The sequence below is a fragment of the Carex rostrata genome, chromosome 12 (genome assembly GCF_964058835.1).
Source record: "Carex rostrata chromosome 12, lpCarRost1.2, whole genome shotgun sequence".
Taxonomy (NCBI): domain Eukaryota; kingdom Viridiplantae; phylum Streptophyta; class Magnoliopsida; order Poales; family Cyperaceae; genus Carex; species Carex rostrata.
In genome coordinates, this window is record NC_135929.1 from 9,947,331 (window position 1) to 9,962,302 (window position 14,972).

The 14,972-nt window shown below is 30.5% G+C and overlaps 1 protein-coding gene across 1 annotated transcript; it reads left to right on the top strand.

Moving 5' to 3' along the window:
- The first annotated feature begins 9,728 nt into the window (after positions 1-9,728).
- Positions 9,729-10,737, top strand: LOC144563191 (protein DOG1-like 2). Its single transcript, XM_078312608.1, has 2 exons — positions 9,729-10,115; positions 10,194-10,737. Exons 1-2 carry the CDS (start codon positions 9,786-9,788, stop codon positions 10,554-10,556), a joined length of 693 nt encoding a protein of 230 aa, XP_078168734.1. The 5' UTR covers positions 9,729-9,785; the 3' UTR covers positions 10,557-10,737.
- The last annotated feature ends 4,235 nt before the right edge of the window (positions 10,738-14,972 follow it).

The following is a 14,972-nucleotide window of genomic DNA, read 5'->3' on the forward strand; positions in this document are numbered from 1 at the left end:
TCATTGGCCTATCAGAGTTTTATTGTTTGATTGTGAGGACGTTTAACTCCCGATGGGCGCAAGCTCCCGCAGTTAATTACATCAGCAGACCTTTCGGGTGCAAACTGAATACCTTGTTCATTCCGGGATTTACGCCTATTTTGGTGTAAACTGGGTAATTAGGGCTAAAAGAGGGCTCATGTACGGTTCATTTGGTCATTAGGTAGGTTCTCGATTGGTTTGGACATGATTTGGACATTTATTTGGACATATGTGCATGTGCATGTGTATTTACATTTTTTAGACATGTGAGTATGCATGAAAATGTCATTTATATGATTTGAACTTGAGAAGGTACATTTAAATATTATTTTTATATTTTTATTTATAAAAATATGGCAAGAGAGGGGCATTTTGTTCATTTCAGGTTTTGGCTGAAGTTTGGATATGTTCAATTACTACTTATGATTGTAGAGAATTGAATTTGGGTTCATTTGGAACTGGTTTGAGTCGATTTGAACTTAAATTAAACGAAGAAGTTATGGCCAAAATGCAGAAAATTAACTAACAATATCCAAAATTATTAGCGATCTAAATTGGAGAGATATTAGTTGACGACAGAAATGGAAAGCTGAACTAGTTGGGGATTGATTCGGGGATGATGACTTGAGCTACGAGAACATTTCTCAACTTTAAATAATAAATTTTATAAAGAATCAAAATAGTAAATTTTAAAGCCATATATACGACCGATTAATACTTGAATCTTCAATTTCTGAATTAGAGCATATCATAATATCTAAACAATTAATATTATTATAACAATCATATAACATTAATATATTAAGATAATTAATCAGCAAATTAATATCCACACATCAATATGATTTTTTCAAATCATCTATTAAAAAAAATAAACACAGCGTTAATTTGCTATAATGGACATAAAAATGTTTGCACAAACGAAGTTAAATAAAACAAATAATATTCACCTCCTTTTTAAATCCTCTGTATGTCATAAATTACAGTAAAAAAAAATTGTTAATCCATCAAATTGCAAGGACATTTTGTATATATATATGAACTTATTTTAATTGGTTTGTTACTTCTCTAGTCTCTGCAGTATTCTCTTAATTTCTCTGCATCAAATCAGAAACAAAATAAGAAAATTGAGATTCGAAAGCTGAATAAGTTAATATAAAGTTAATTTTATTTTACAAGAACTGATCAATATTTATTTTATTTTATTTTTGATAAAAATGGAGTTAATTTACCTATTTCATTACGAAACAATATAGTTGTTTGCTTGATTTACAAAATTCAGCACTAAGTACCTCTGAATTACAATTAATAAAGTTGCTATCATATCATCTCCAGAGGAGGAGCTTGAATCAGAATCAGACCCAGAATTTGAAGAAAGTAATCAAGCAGCTCTATCAATCTCTCGATAGACTATCAGATCAATAAGGTACGTAGTCTTTCAAGTCAAACCCTTCTAAACCAAGTGTGAGATCTGATCTTAGAGAGTTAATTAATTTGTTGTTTCTGGATATTTGAATCCGAAATTTCTATAACGGTGTTTTCCTAATTCAAAGCAGAAACATCAAAAGACAAAAGTAAAATTAATTTTAAAACAATGGTTTGCATCAATAAGAGGTCAAATATATAATTGAGGATCTAATTAACATATACAGGTATAGAGTCATTTAAGATTATTTTGTTCTTTTATTTAACCATAAGGTTCAAAATGTAGCTTATCAATTCTAATAATTAAATGTCTCTAATTGGTATATCAGTATTTAAGGCCCACAAGTTTTCAATTGAATTGCAATTAAAAGTAAAATCATTATGACTAGCTATCCAAGTCCAAATAATTAAAATAAAAGTACATCTAACAAATAAATAATCTACAGATCTCAGGAAAATCACAAAATAGACATATATATAGTATCATCAGGCCAACCCCTTTTTGATAGGTTAACCTTTGTTAAGACTTTTTTTTCTGTTTAACCAACCATAAAAATGTTTTAACTTTCAGTGATATATTAGCTGCCCAAATTGTATTATAATCATTGTTAGGTGTACAATAAACTTGTTATGTGTGGACAATCTCCATAAAATATGGTCAGGTTCAAGCACTGAGTATTTATAAAGATTATAATATATAAAAAATAAAATTATTATTTTTGACCCCTAAATCCTGCATCAAATAATAAATATATATATATATACATAGATGGGCTATGGTGAGTTGCGAAGTAAAGCGACTATTTTACTTCACGCTTATATTTTGTGATTTTAAATTTCAAAACATCGATCCGAACCGTTCATTTTGTTCTCCATATTGAAATGTGCTTGGAGACCAATTTTTACATTTTTTGGAATTTTTTTACTATTTATTAAGTAATTTTAAAAGTCGCTGATCTGATGGTCCAGAAAATTTTACTGTTTTTACTGTTCACAGCAAAACAGCAATTTTCAAAAATACTTAATAAATAGTAAAAAAATTCCAAAAAATGTAAAATTTAGTTTCCAAGCAAATTTCAATATGGATTAAATATCTAACGGTTCGGATCGATCGTTTGGACATTTAAAATAAAAATACGGCGTGAAGTAGAAACGTATTTTACTTCGCAACTCACCGTAGCCCATCTCATATATATATAATCATGCATCAAACGAATATATCATTAGACACATATTATCTTGTGATCATATAAACAACACATCTTAATTTCTTTTTTCAAAGAAGACAAATATATAAAAATAAAAATCCAACTTTATTATTTATTAGAATGAAAAATAATCTTACCTGTCGACTTCAATGCATTCATAAAAAGCCAAAAAATATATGCAACATCAACAATAAAACAGAGAGAAAAAAATGTATCAAACGCGCATAGCGTGGCACGATCAAATCTTTAGTCATCGAGATCGTACAGTATTGTGCACGTGAAATACAATTCCTCTTGTACATAAATACACACACAAACACACGGATCCGACTTCGCTGTTTTTCAAATAATGAGATAACAGAACTCTGTTAAATCATATTAACGGATTGAATGAATGTTCCTTATTAAATAAATTATGTGCAACAAATTTAAAATTCATAAAATCTATATACGAAGGAACAATATCTTGTGCAGTTCCTAATTTGTTTTTGTTAATATGATTTAATTACGTTGTTCAAGTAAGAAAGTTTCTTTATAAAAAGTGTCATCAGTAATGATTTTTTTTTACAAACTAACATATCTTCCGAAAAGATCAAACAAAATGGGCAACAAAATTTATGGTGGTGTTGTAACATGTGTGAAAACCAGTGTTTTAATATTCGATTTATAGTGGTATGCGGAAAGCCACCGCATACTGCATATGTGGAAAGTCACTGCATACTGCATATGCGGTATGCCACTGTATATGTAGATTTTGGTTGTGGCAATCTTTAGTATGGAGTTCATATTAAGAGTTCAAATTAACTGTTTGAACTTTAAAAACAAAGATAAAAAATATGAGACATGATGAGAAATAAAAAACATGAGTCATTTGAAACCTTCTCATTTATCAATGCATACAATACCGAATTATTAATTCGATTCCTTAGAATTACCTAAAGAAAACCGAATCAAAAATTTGGTTTCATCTATGACATCAAAAAAATTACCATCTATCTCCTTTTTGACAAAACATTTATTATATTTTTAAAATAAAAAAAATCAGTATATTATCTTTAAAAGCCCTTGCTCTATCCAGGGTCAGAAAACACAATTCTTTAACAACTTGGTTTGCTCAAGAGAGAAAATTTAGGAATTCATGGCACTGGTCAAGATCCGGGGCGGATTCAGAGTAGAACAGGGGGCCAACCGCTTTCTCTGGATTTTGAGTTTTTGTGGTGATTTATCAATACCGATTGACTTTGTCCCCTCTGAAATTTTTTTTCCCCCTCTGAATGTTTGATTTGTAATTCGGGTTAAATTTAGTGTGAAAATCAAAATAAATTTCTTGAATTATGGTTGGTAATTAGAATTATAAGTTAAAGCTTCAGAAATTATAAGTCAGAGCATTGGAAAATATAGGTCAAAGTATTGTTTTTTTTATCGAGTACCTAGTTAGTTAATGGATTTAAATTTGATAAGTTATTTAAACCCAATTTGATATTTTTTTGGCCCCCTACAAAATCTTGGGTCTGCCCCTGATCAAGATGCCGTCAATGGGGCTCGGCACTTGGCGCTTCAGTTCTGATGCCGGTAAAGCTGTCTTGGCTGCTATTTTTCAGGTTGTGTTGTCTATCCCTCTTGCTGAGTGTGTGCGCAGGGACAGAATAGGAAATTTTTTGAATGAAGATCAAATACTAATTAATTAAATAATGATCAGGTAAAACATGAAATTATAACTGTAGAGATGTAGAGGTTACAGTGAAAAAAATTCTTACATATTCATGAAGGTCAAATATGAATGTTTTTAAAAAAAAGATGAGAATACCACATATTAATTTGTGCATAACCAAAAAAATAATAATAATAATAAGGAGCATTGAACTCTATACGTTTTGCCTAAATCTGCTTGTGTGTGCTTGCATTGTCTTTCTAAATTTCAGGAAAATATATTTAAATCTAAGAAAAAGAAAGGAAATGAAGTTTGTGAAATTTTGAACTTGTGCCAGAGAACAAGCAACTCTGGTTTAGAGACATGACAAAATAATGAAATATCCAATGATCAATACTTATTTTCTTCTTATTTGATTATAATTGAACAAGTCAACAGTCCTTTAATTTAAGATGCTTGGAACTGAGATCAGGAAATCAAATTTTTAGATTAAATATTAATTAACATAACTGTAAATTTGTGACAAAGGAATGAAAATTCAGGAAATTTAACTATTTTTGACAAAGAAATGTATTTCATATGACCACTATTGGATCTCACTTGAAATGCACAGGCTGGATACAGGCATGTTAATACATGCCAGAATATGGTGTACAGGAAGAGGTAATATATCCTGCTGAGCTTGGAATACCAAAAACTAGAAATAGGCCTTTAACTCAGTTCAATCCATAACAGTGGCCTTTGCGGGTGAAAGACGAAGCGCATAGGCCTCTGTAAAAGGGAAAGTTGTGTGGGGACAAATCGAGGATTGAGTTAGAGATGGTCTGGTAAAAGATATCAGCGTAACTACACGATTGGAAAGCTCGACAGGCTGTTAAGGTCTGCACAGATCCTGCCTTCTGTGTGCCAGGTGCTTAGCATATAAATTATACACAATAATCAACACTATTAGTGACTTAGAATATACTATCAGCGATGGTTATGATTAAGGAACCGACACATATGAAGTGACTTCATCTGTGATGGTTATGACAAACCATTAGTGTCGATTCCTTAACTATAACCGTCACTAATAATTAGTAAGGAACCGTCAGAAATATATCCAAATTATTTACAAGTTTGCCACCACTGATTATCAGTGATTGTTCTTTACAAAAACTGACACTGATGTATGAAAATTGGCGATGTCTTCTTTATTTTGGTTGGAGAAATGACAAAATGCTTGAAGCTTGCAAGAAGCATGGAATTCATGTTAATGTAAGCAATGGCATTAACCAAAGGAGTTGGAAGTATTAAAAATATATAATTTTAGATAAATTCTCTTTAAAAATATACATGTATATTATATGCTTCAATTTTCTTTAGGAATTTTGTCTCCACCACTTCCTAAAAGTCTCTGATAATTTTTTTCATGACAATTTATGTTAATATCCACTGTTGCTGTTATTTCTTTCTTACAAAGTAGGTCCCCTTCCTGACTGGAAAAATGAAGAAAAATAAAAGAGGAAAATATTTTAAGGACAATAAAAGAGAAATGTAGTTGCACAAGGCCCTTCTGACATTAGCCCATTTTAATAATAAATTAACAAAAGCCCATAACTTTCCCGGCCCAAAAATAGTGACATTGTTACAGTACCAATAATTGGGGAACCAGTGTAATTCCCAATTCAGTGCATGAGGAGAGAATAGAAGGAAAACATTCCATTCTATAATTGGGAGATCCCTCAAGAGGATTTTCAAGTTTTGAGCACCATTAAAGATCAGGTAATTTAATTGGGTCTTCTAATTCTTGTTTATGGCTTCGCATATGGGTTAATTAGTTTTTTTTATTTATATTTTCATTTTTAAATTCAAATAGTTAATCCGAACACTTTAATATGATATTTATATGAAAATATATTGAGGATTAAATTTTATATTTCTTTTATTGAGAGTATATAATGTCCCTTATTTTATTTATTAATACATTATTTTATTTGATAGAAGAAAATAATGGATGGGGAGGTGCTTTTTGTTAGCAAGGATTATGGTCCATGCACAATTTCTAAGTGTGTGTTTTTAAATTAGTATATATTTTGAAAGTTTTGAAAAATTACTCTGGAAGAAAAAAGAATGCATAAAACTTGATATGCTCATTTTTTTTATCACTTGATTAAGCGTAAGATGAATTCTAAATCATAAAATTATACTTGAAAAAAAATATATAATTCCGATTTCAATTTTTAAATATAAATAACAAATGAGGTTGTGATATAAATAATAAATATGTGTGTGAAATATTCACATGAGTGTTCGAATATTATTCACATGTAATTGGTTTCCAAGTTCCAACACAAAATTTGGGTATTTCCTTTTTTCCAATACCATCACTTACCTCCAAATTTAAGTGCAATGAAAAAAAAAAAAAAAAAAACTACAATATCAAGAATCTTCTCATGTGCTTCAGCATAAGGCGATGCATCATACAAGAATTGTTTCAGAAACCCAAAAAGAACTATGGAAACCAGGGTTCCAGTGAAAGTCAAGATCTTCATTTGGTTGATGCTGAACAATAAGGTTCTAACACAAGAGGTGCTCACATTCAGAGACTGTATAGTTAATACGAGATGTCACATGTGTGAGGTAGACATATTGGAAATCAAGGATCACGTTATGTGCATGGGCTTGCACAGATGCGACATGTTTCTAGAGGGAATTGATGGCACACTACAATATAACATTACAGGTGGGAATGATATCTTATCAGTATGGATATGTGCCAAGAATCAAATGACAAAAACGCAGAGGGGTGTAGATGGAATGTCATATGGGCAACAGAAGACTATTCTCTAACAAGCGCAAGCTAGTGTGCCACTTTATATATAGAAGCTACAACACTCGAGATTGATAGGTGGAGGACATGCATTCAGTTAGAGGCAAATGCAGGTAGAATTAATGTAGGGCCAAATAAAAAAACACACGAAATATCCATTGTAATCAGGTGGGAGCTAGAGATGTGGTTTTAATTTTTATTGTTTATCTTTTTTTTGTAAATATTATTTTTTCTTATTAATATATTTATTGTCGGCTATTGTAGTCAATTATAAAATAAATAAATAAATATAATATTAGCAATAATTTATAACTATTTCAAAAGTCGGCTATATATACATCATCCTTTGGTTCCTCAACTAGCAGCAATTTTGTTATTCAGACTTCTTTTTTTTCTAATTCTGTGCATGTGGCCGTTCCATGATTCAATCTCCACATCCCAGTAACAGAACTCTCTATATATATAACTAAAAATTAAATATATAGCAACGAAACAAACAACCAAACAAAGATAGCTTTTTTCCCATTCAAAATTACAATTAAACAAGACCCAATTTATTATTGAATTTTATTGAAGGGGAACAATCCCTCAACTGAACTGGCCTGGTCCAGTTGTCCCTTGGAGCTTATCATCAGTCATCTCATCTATTTGTCACCAATTCATTACCAGTTCATCACCACCGTTGGATCTATCCAACCACCCAGCGCCATTTCCAAGATGTCTGTCTAAAAAGTAAAAACGGCATTAATTTTCGCCGAAAATTTTATCAATAGAAAATTAATTAAATAAATATTCATAATAAATAACGAATCTGAATTTTTTTCAAGTTATACGAAAAATGTGATAGTCTATAACGTCCTCTGAACGTTATATGGACTATTACGGCTATAATTAACGATAAATTAATCACTGCAATTATTAATTAACTAAAAAAAATACTGGACGTGATTGATAATCACATCCAACAATGAAAATGGCGCCTGGGGAATAGATTTCAAGGAGTAAAGCCTGGACGTGATTATCAATCATGGTCAGAAAATTTTTTTTAATAAGTGCGGTGATTAGTATCGCTAATTCTGACCATAATAGTGTATAATGTCCAAACACGTTTTTCCTATATCTCGAAAAAACTTAAATTCGTTCTTCATTTTGAATATTTATTTAATTAATTTCCTATTAATAAAAATTTCGGTTAATTTTCGCACAAAAATATCTCTGTATAAAATTTAAATATATAAAGGGCTTTAATTTTCTGAAATTTTTATTAATAGAAAATTAATTAAATAGATATCTATAATGAAGAACGAATTTGAATTTTTTTCGAGATATAGGAAAAACGTGATAATCGATAACATCCTCTGAACGTTATGAACTATCACGGTCAGAATTAGCGATAAACTAATCACCTCAATTATTAATTAACTAAATAAAAATAAAAACAAAAATCATTGGCCGTTAATGTTTATCACGACCAACAATGAACCTGGGAATAGATGTAAAGCCTGGACGCGGCCAATAAACTTTTTTTTTAATAAATACGGTGATTAGTGTTAATCATGACCGTAATAGTGTATAACACCCAGAAGATGTTATGAACTACCACGTTTTTTCTGTACCTCGAAAAAATTCAGATTCTTTCTTCATTTTGAATATTTATTTAATTAATTTTCTATTAATAAAAATTTCGACTTTAATTTCACACTATGCAGACATGCAGTTGCAGGAGGACGACGCGTGGTAATTATAGGCAACACGTGCCAAGTCGAGAAAATCTTTCCAAAAGGTGCTTAAACTATAACATAATATTAAATAAAACAATTACACTTTGACTTCAAAATTTATCCGGAATTATGAGCAAGACCTGGATGCTATGGATAACATAATGTTATCTGCACTATGATTTTTTAAAAATCTATTGTATAAATTACAAACTTCAATCTAAGTAGCTCAGTAAATTAGTTATATAATAAATTTATAGGAAATCAATTTTTACTAAATTTTATGATTTATGAAAGATGACAAAAATTGATTTAAAATTAAATTATTTTTTATCATCTTTCATTAATCATAAAAATAGTAAAAATTAGTATTCTACGAGTTCATTATATAACTAATTTATTGAACTATTTAAATTGAAATTTGAAATTGATACGATAGGTTTTTGAAACCGTAGCACGGATGGCTGTATGCGGATTTAAATCTACTCATTTTCTTAAGAAAATGAGCACCCTCCTATTCTTTCATCCAAACCGTTCAAAATTGATCAAACAGCTTCAATTACATCTGATTTATTTTAATAGAATATATTGATATAAAAGAAAAAAGTAATTAAAGCCGAGTAATCGATTTTGAACAATTCGGATAAAAAAATAGAAGAATACTCCTTTTCTCAAAAAAAAAAGAGCAAATTTGAATCTGTCTTATGCTATTCATAACAACCAAGTCTTACTCCCAGAATTATTACGACAAATGTTACAAAAATTATTATGACAAGTGTTACAAAAAGTTTCAACTTGTCCGGAATTATCACATGAGATGCAAAACCAACTTTTTAAGGGACATATTTAGAAACATGCATACTCCATATTGGGTGTGTATATTATATATATATAGCGGTACCGGTACCGCTCAATGAACTCCACCTTCCCTACACAGTTGTTCAATTGCCATGGCAAAAATGGAGACAGACCCAGAGGCCTTCTTCCAGCAATGGTTTAGCCACTTGTACCACATCCGCCGCGAGCTTCAATCGGTCCGGTACTCGTTAGGAGACCGCCAGAAGTTATGGTCCATTCTCGACCAATCCATTGCTCACTATGAGACGTACTACCGTGTCCGGGCCGAGATAAGCCAGTTCGATCCGATACGGGCTTTTGTGACCCCCTGGACTACCTCGATCGAACGAGGTATCGCCTTCTGGCTTGCCGGATGGCGACCCAATACTCTTGTCCACCTTCTCTACACTGAATCGAGCCGGAGGTTCGAGTCACAACTACAGGTGCAAGACTTGTATATATATATTTAGTAATCTTGTATATATATATGGCAAATATATATATTTCATACAAACTTGCAGGACTTGTTAAGTGGGGCTGGATCCGGTGACCTTGGCGACTTGAGCCCGACTCAGCTTAAGTTGGTAGATGAACTGCAGAGAAAAACGATACAAGCCGAGGATGATTTAGAGCTGGAGATGAGCCGGTTCCATGCGGAACTTGCGAGCCGGTTCAACGAGTCGGGGTCGGTGGGGCTAGGGGATGCAGCGGGTCGGATCAAGGAGATAATTGCACGGGCTGACGATCTCAGAATGACAACTCTACGCGCCGCACTCCACGTGTTGTGTCGCCCTGTTCAAGCCGTCGATCTGCTCATCGCCTTGACCGACTTCGAGATCGGGATCAGGAATTTCGGGCTGAAGCATGAGATGGGCTGGGCCTAACGTCTCCGGCCCAGCCCGATCCGATCCGATCCGCTTGCATCTGAATTTGTTGGGGTTATTAAGGTCATTTCTAATTATGACCTTATTTTATCTTACTTAATATTTATGTGTTTTAACAAAATGTGAACTGGACATTTATGAGTTCTGTGGTTCTGAAAGTAGAATTTTACTCTGTTTTTTTCATTCTAGTACCTGGTTTTTTCTAATCTGTAATTGGGCTTTAATTGCGCATTGGTTGGGTGTCCAAGTGCAATTAAATTGCTCAGCAGGCCTTGGAAGCATTTAAAAGCAAACATCTTTAAGGATGAACAATTTTTTTCAGTGTTGTAAAAAAAGCCCGTTTATACTGATTAATCGGCCGATTAGTCGTTGGCGGTAACTAAACCGTTACAGATTTTTCCGACTAATTAACCGATTATTTCTGATTATGACCGATTATTCTCGATTAATCGCTTGGTGGTACCCTGTCTGTCCAATAACCACATACCATTATTTACAACACTGGTTTTTTTCTAAATTAAGTATGCAAAAACAATGAAGAAAAGGTAGGCAATTAACACTTAAGGTTGTAGGTTTGAAATTTAGATAAAAAAAAAAAAAAGTAATTGAATATTTGAGATGTGGATATTTTTAATGAGATTGTGCATATTATTATTTTTGTGAATTATTTAGCTTGTATTTGTTTTTGTTACTCTAATTTAATTCCGTTCGAACTACCGATTTATTGTTGGCGATGTCGATAAAAATGCATAATAATAACAATAAATTTAACAAAACAATAAAGATAATATTCAAAATAACATTCAAATAATGAACTACAAAATTTTAATTGTCCAACATAAAATAGACAACACCCATTGATGTTTAAACAAGTATCTTCTCAGTACTGTAAAATGGGGCTCACAGTTTTAATTTCATGGTCTAAATTTATTTGTTTAGATCAAATTTAATTGGGTGTCTATTGAACATGTAGGGGTCATATTTAAGATTCGTGTCAGATTAAAAAAAACGTTTTAAACGGTGCACATCCAATAATTTTAATTGATTCTCATTTTTATTAGTGAGGTGATCTGAATTTTTGAAGTTTAGTGTTTTCAACACATCTTTTTAAAACTCTTTAGAGCTTTTCAGGAGACTAAGAAAATTTAAATTTATCAAATACTTATTTCATTGTAAAGCTTAAATTTCTTTTTTCTAAGCTTTATTTGGTTCATACTTATAATATTGTACAAATTTTTAAGAAAATATTCTACATCACTTAAGTACTTGAGGTTCTTTGAAAAAAATATGTTTTCATTTTTTTTAACTTTTTGTTGACCAAGACAACAAAAAGTAAAAAAAAAAAATGAAAACATAATTTTTTAGTCTTATTATTTAGCAGAGTTTAAAATTTAATTTTATCCAACATGTCAAATGCCTCTTTCTTTCTTAGGATAGATTTGGAACTTTTTTAGAAATAATAGTAAAGTTGTAATTTTCCTCTTAATATTTCATGTTATAGACAAAACAAAATCTGGGGAATTAATTCAGGGCTACAAATGAAACGAATCAAACTGAATTGAACTTAATTGAGTTTGAGTTCGAATTAATTTCAAACCAAATTGGTTCGAAATTATAGTAGGGTTTTGAACAGGAAAGAAGAGTTCGAGTTTGATTCGGAGCGATTCGAATCAGTTTCGAACCGAACTAGTTCGAAATTAAAGCAGGATTCATAACTAAAAAGAAGAGTTTTGAACCGATTCGAACCAATTTCAAACTGAACTGAGTTTGATTCATTTCATAACTGAGCTGGTTTGATTCATTTCCAACCAATTTTTTTTTTAAAATCAAACTCAATCGAATCACGAACTATGAACTTTTTGTACACCCCTAGGCCGCATAATACTATAGGTGTAAATTTCCTCTTAATTTTTGATGTTATAGACAAAAAAATAAAAATAAAAAATGGGCCCCAGAGCTCAGTAAATTAGTTGAAATGTAATAGCACTGAGAACTTACATTGCCAAATGCCAATCATAAACCTGATTAATTGTTTGCATACAAATTTAATGTACTGGTCAGAGGCATAGCCAATTTATTAATTAATTTATTGCAGGAGAGGGCATGTGCCTGGCCGACCTGAATTTGCTTCAACATGTAACTAATAAATTGCGTAGGTATTAAATGTTACAAACAATGTCTTTGAGTGAGAACTGGATAATAGTATAGAACTATAGATTGTCTGGGTAGTATGATATCGGTGTTATTTTAGTTTATATAATATTAATTTATAACTTATTGAATTGACTTTAAATGACAAATTTAAACCATTCAAACTAATTTATTTCATTAGTTATGTATTTACATGCAAAATTTATAATTTTTTGAATTTATTTAGTATCAAGTCAAGTGGTCAATTTTAGAGTGTTTAAATTAATTTTAATGCATTCATTTTTCAACATTTTTGACTGCTTGACTTGGTACTAAAATAACTAAAAAAATATATAAATTTTACATATAAACGCATCACTCATAGAGTAAATCGGTTTAAACGGTTTGGATTTGTCGTTTGAAATCTATCCAATAAATTTTGAAGTTAATGTCATATAATATTAATGTCATTCTGGCCAAACTCAGTTGTGTATAAATTTTGATGTAATTTGAAAGTACATTTTAAGGATTGAAAATGGTGCAAATTAATTTTGTAAGAATCATCTTTCTTTTTTTCTGTAAACAAAGTTCAAGGATCAATTTGGCGTAAAAGATTTAAAAAAGTAAAAGACCAAGTCTGAGTTTTTCCAAATACTATTTTGAATAAGGAATATATTACACGAGGAGGGTTCAAATGCTTTTATTTTTTGTGCTTTCATTATGTATTTATTTTTAAAAGCATTAATAAATCAAAATTTAAATTATAATGTCAAAATAAAACCGTCAGATGAGATCTATTTTATTTTCTCTATATGCTCGTAAAAAAAAAATCACATTTCAATTTTGTTTCTATGTGAATCAATCATTTGAAAAATTAATGTCTAGAAATTATTTACATTAGTACGTTTTTGCAAGCTTTTGATGATAATTAAAAGAAAATTGAAATGTTATAATTTTTTACACGTGCATAGATAAAATAATAAACTTTAAAATTTTAAATTTTGAATTATTAAAGTTTTAAAAAATAAAAGTACAAGAACATTTGAACCCACCTATTATACCGACAACAATAAATTCGGATAGTTTGGATAAATTCGCTTTCATAGTCTGGTACAATTGAACATTAATTAATTATATGCTTAGTAATTTAAAATATTAATGGATTTATCATTAGCCGCATTTAATTGGTGAAAGTCGTAATCAAGTTTTTGTTTAAATTCGAAAAAAAAGGAGAATCTTCGAGTCGTTCTCTCTCTCTCTCTCTTTCTATTTGATTTTTTTCAACTGGGTCCTCAAAACATATATATATATTTTTTGGTCCTTCAGTGTAAACGGAGCAGATACTTATCCGCTCCATCCGTATGTATATTTGTTTATAATAATACAAAATTTTGAAAAAAAAATAAATTTCAATCTACTTTATAAATGATGTTTGTATATGTAAAATTTTATAAAATTTTGAATTCATTCAGTAGATGTTTATGCATCGCTGGTAAAGAAAATTTTCATTATTTAAAATCAATTTGATATATTTTGATCGTCCTAGTGAGTACAACATATACTAGCTTTACTCTTATTATTTTAGTTATTATATTGTTCTAATCTATTCATTTATATCATATGTAAATATTTATTAATAGAAATGGTTTTCAATCCCTCGTGTCTTTCATGTCTAATTCTTACTTTTATTTTCAAAATCTAAACACTTGATTCAAACTACTTAATATAATTTTATATTAAAAATATAATGGGGGCTAAATTTTATATTTTTCAAAAAATATATATATTTTTTAAAATAAGTACAAAATAATTATTTTTTAGAAAATTCTGGACCATTTAAAAATAATAATTTCGTATCTATCTAAATAAGTAGTACTATATATTTAAAGTAACTCAAATTTTGAGTTTAGATCCGGACCGTTTAATTAGAATTCAGATCAATCCAATTCGAGATGAAATATACATGGACACTTTAATATCCGTGCCAATGCAGATCATATGGTCCGGATCCAAACTCAAAATTCTCCATCCGCCCCAACGGAACTTCCAAAATATTATATATTGAGATTCTGTAAGGGGCTAAACGTAAATAATGAAAAAGAAAAAAAGCTAAGATTTGTTTATGTAAAGAAACAAAAATCTGAGCAGAAAGAAAGAGAACTTCTTAAATCTCTTACTCCGCTTTGCTTTGCTTTTCTTTTTTTGTCCTTTATGCCTTTTTTCCCTTTTTGAAGCTCACCTCCTTTTAAAGCTTTCGCCTTTCTAAAAGAAAAAGCCAAAACAAAA

Coding starts and splice junctions, on each gene's coding strand:
- LOC144563191 (XM_078312608.1), top strand. CDS start 9,786: ATGGCAAAAATGGAGACAGACCCAGAGGCCTTCTTCCAGCAATGGTTT. Junction 10,116..10,193: donor GGTTCGAGTCACAACTACAG/GTGCAAGACTTG, acceptor ACAAACTTGCAG/GACTTGTTAAGTGGGGCTGG.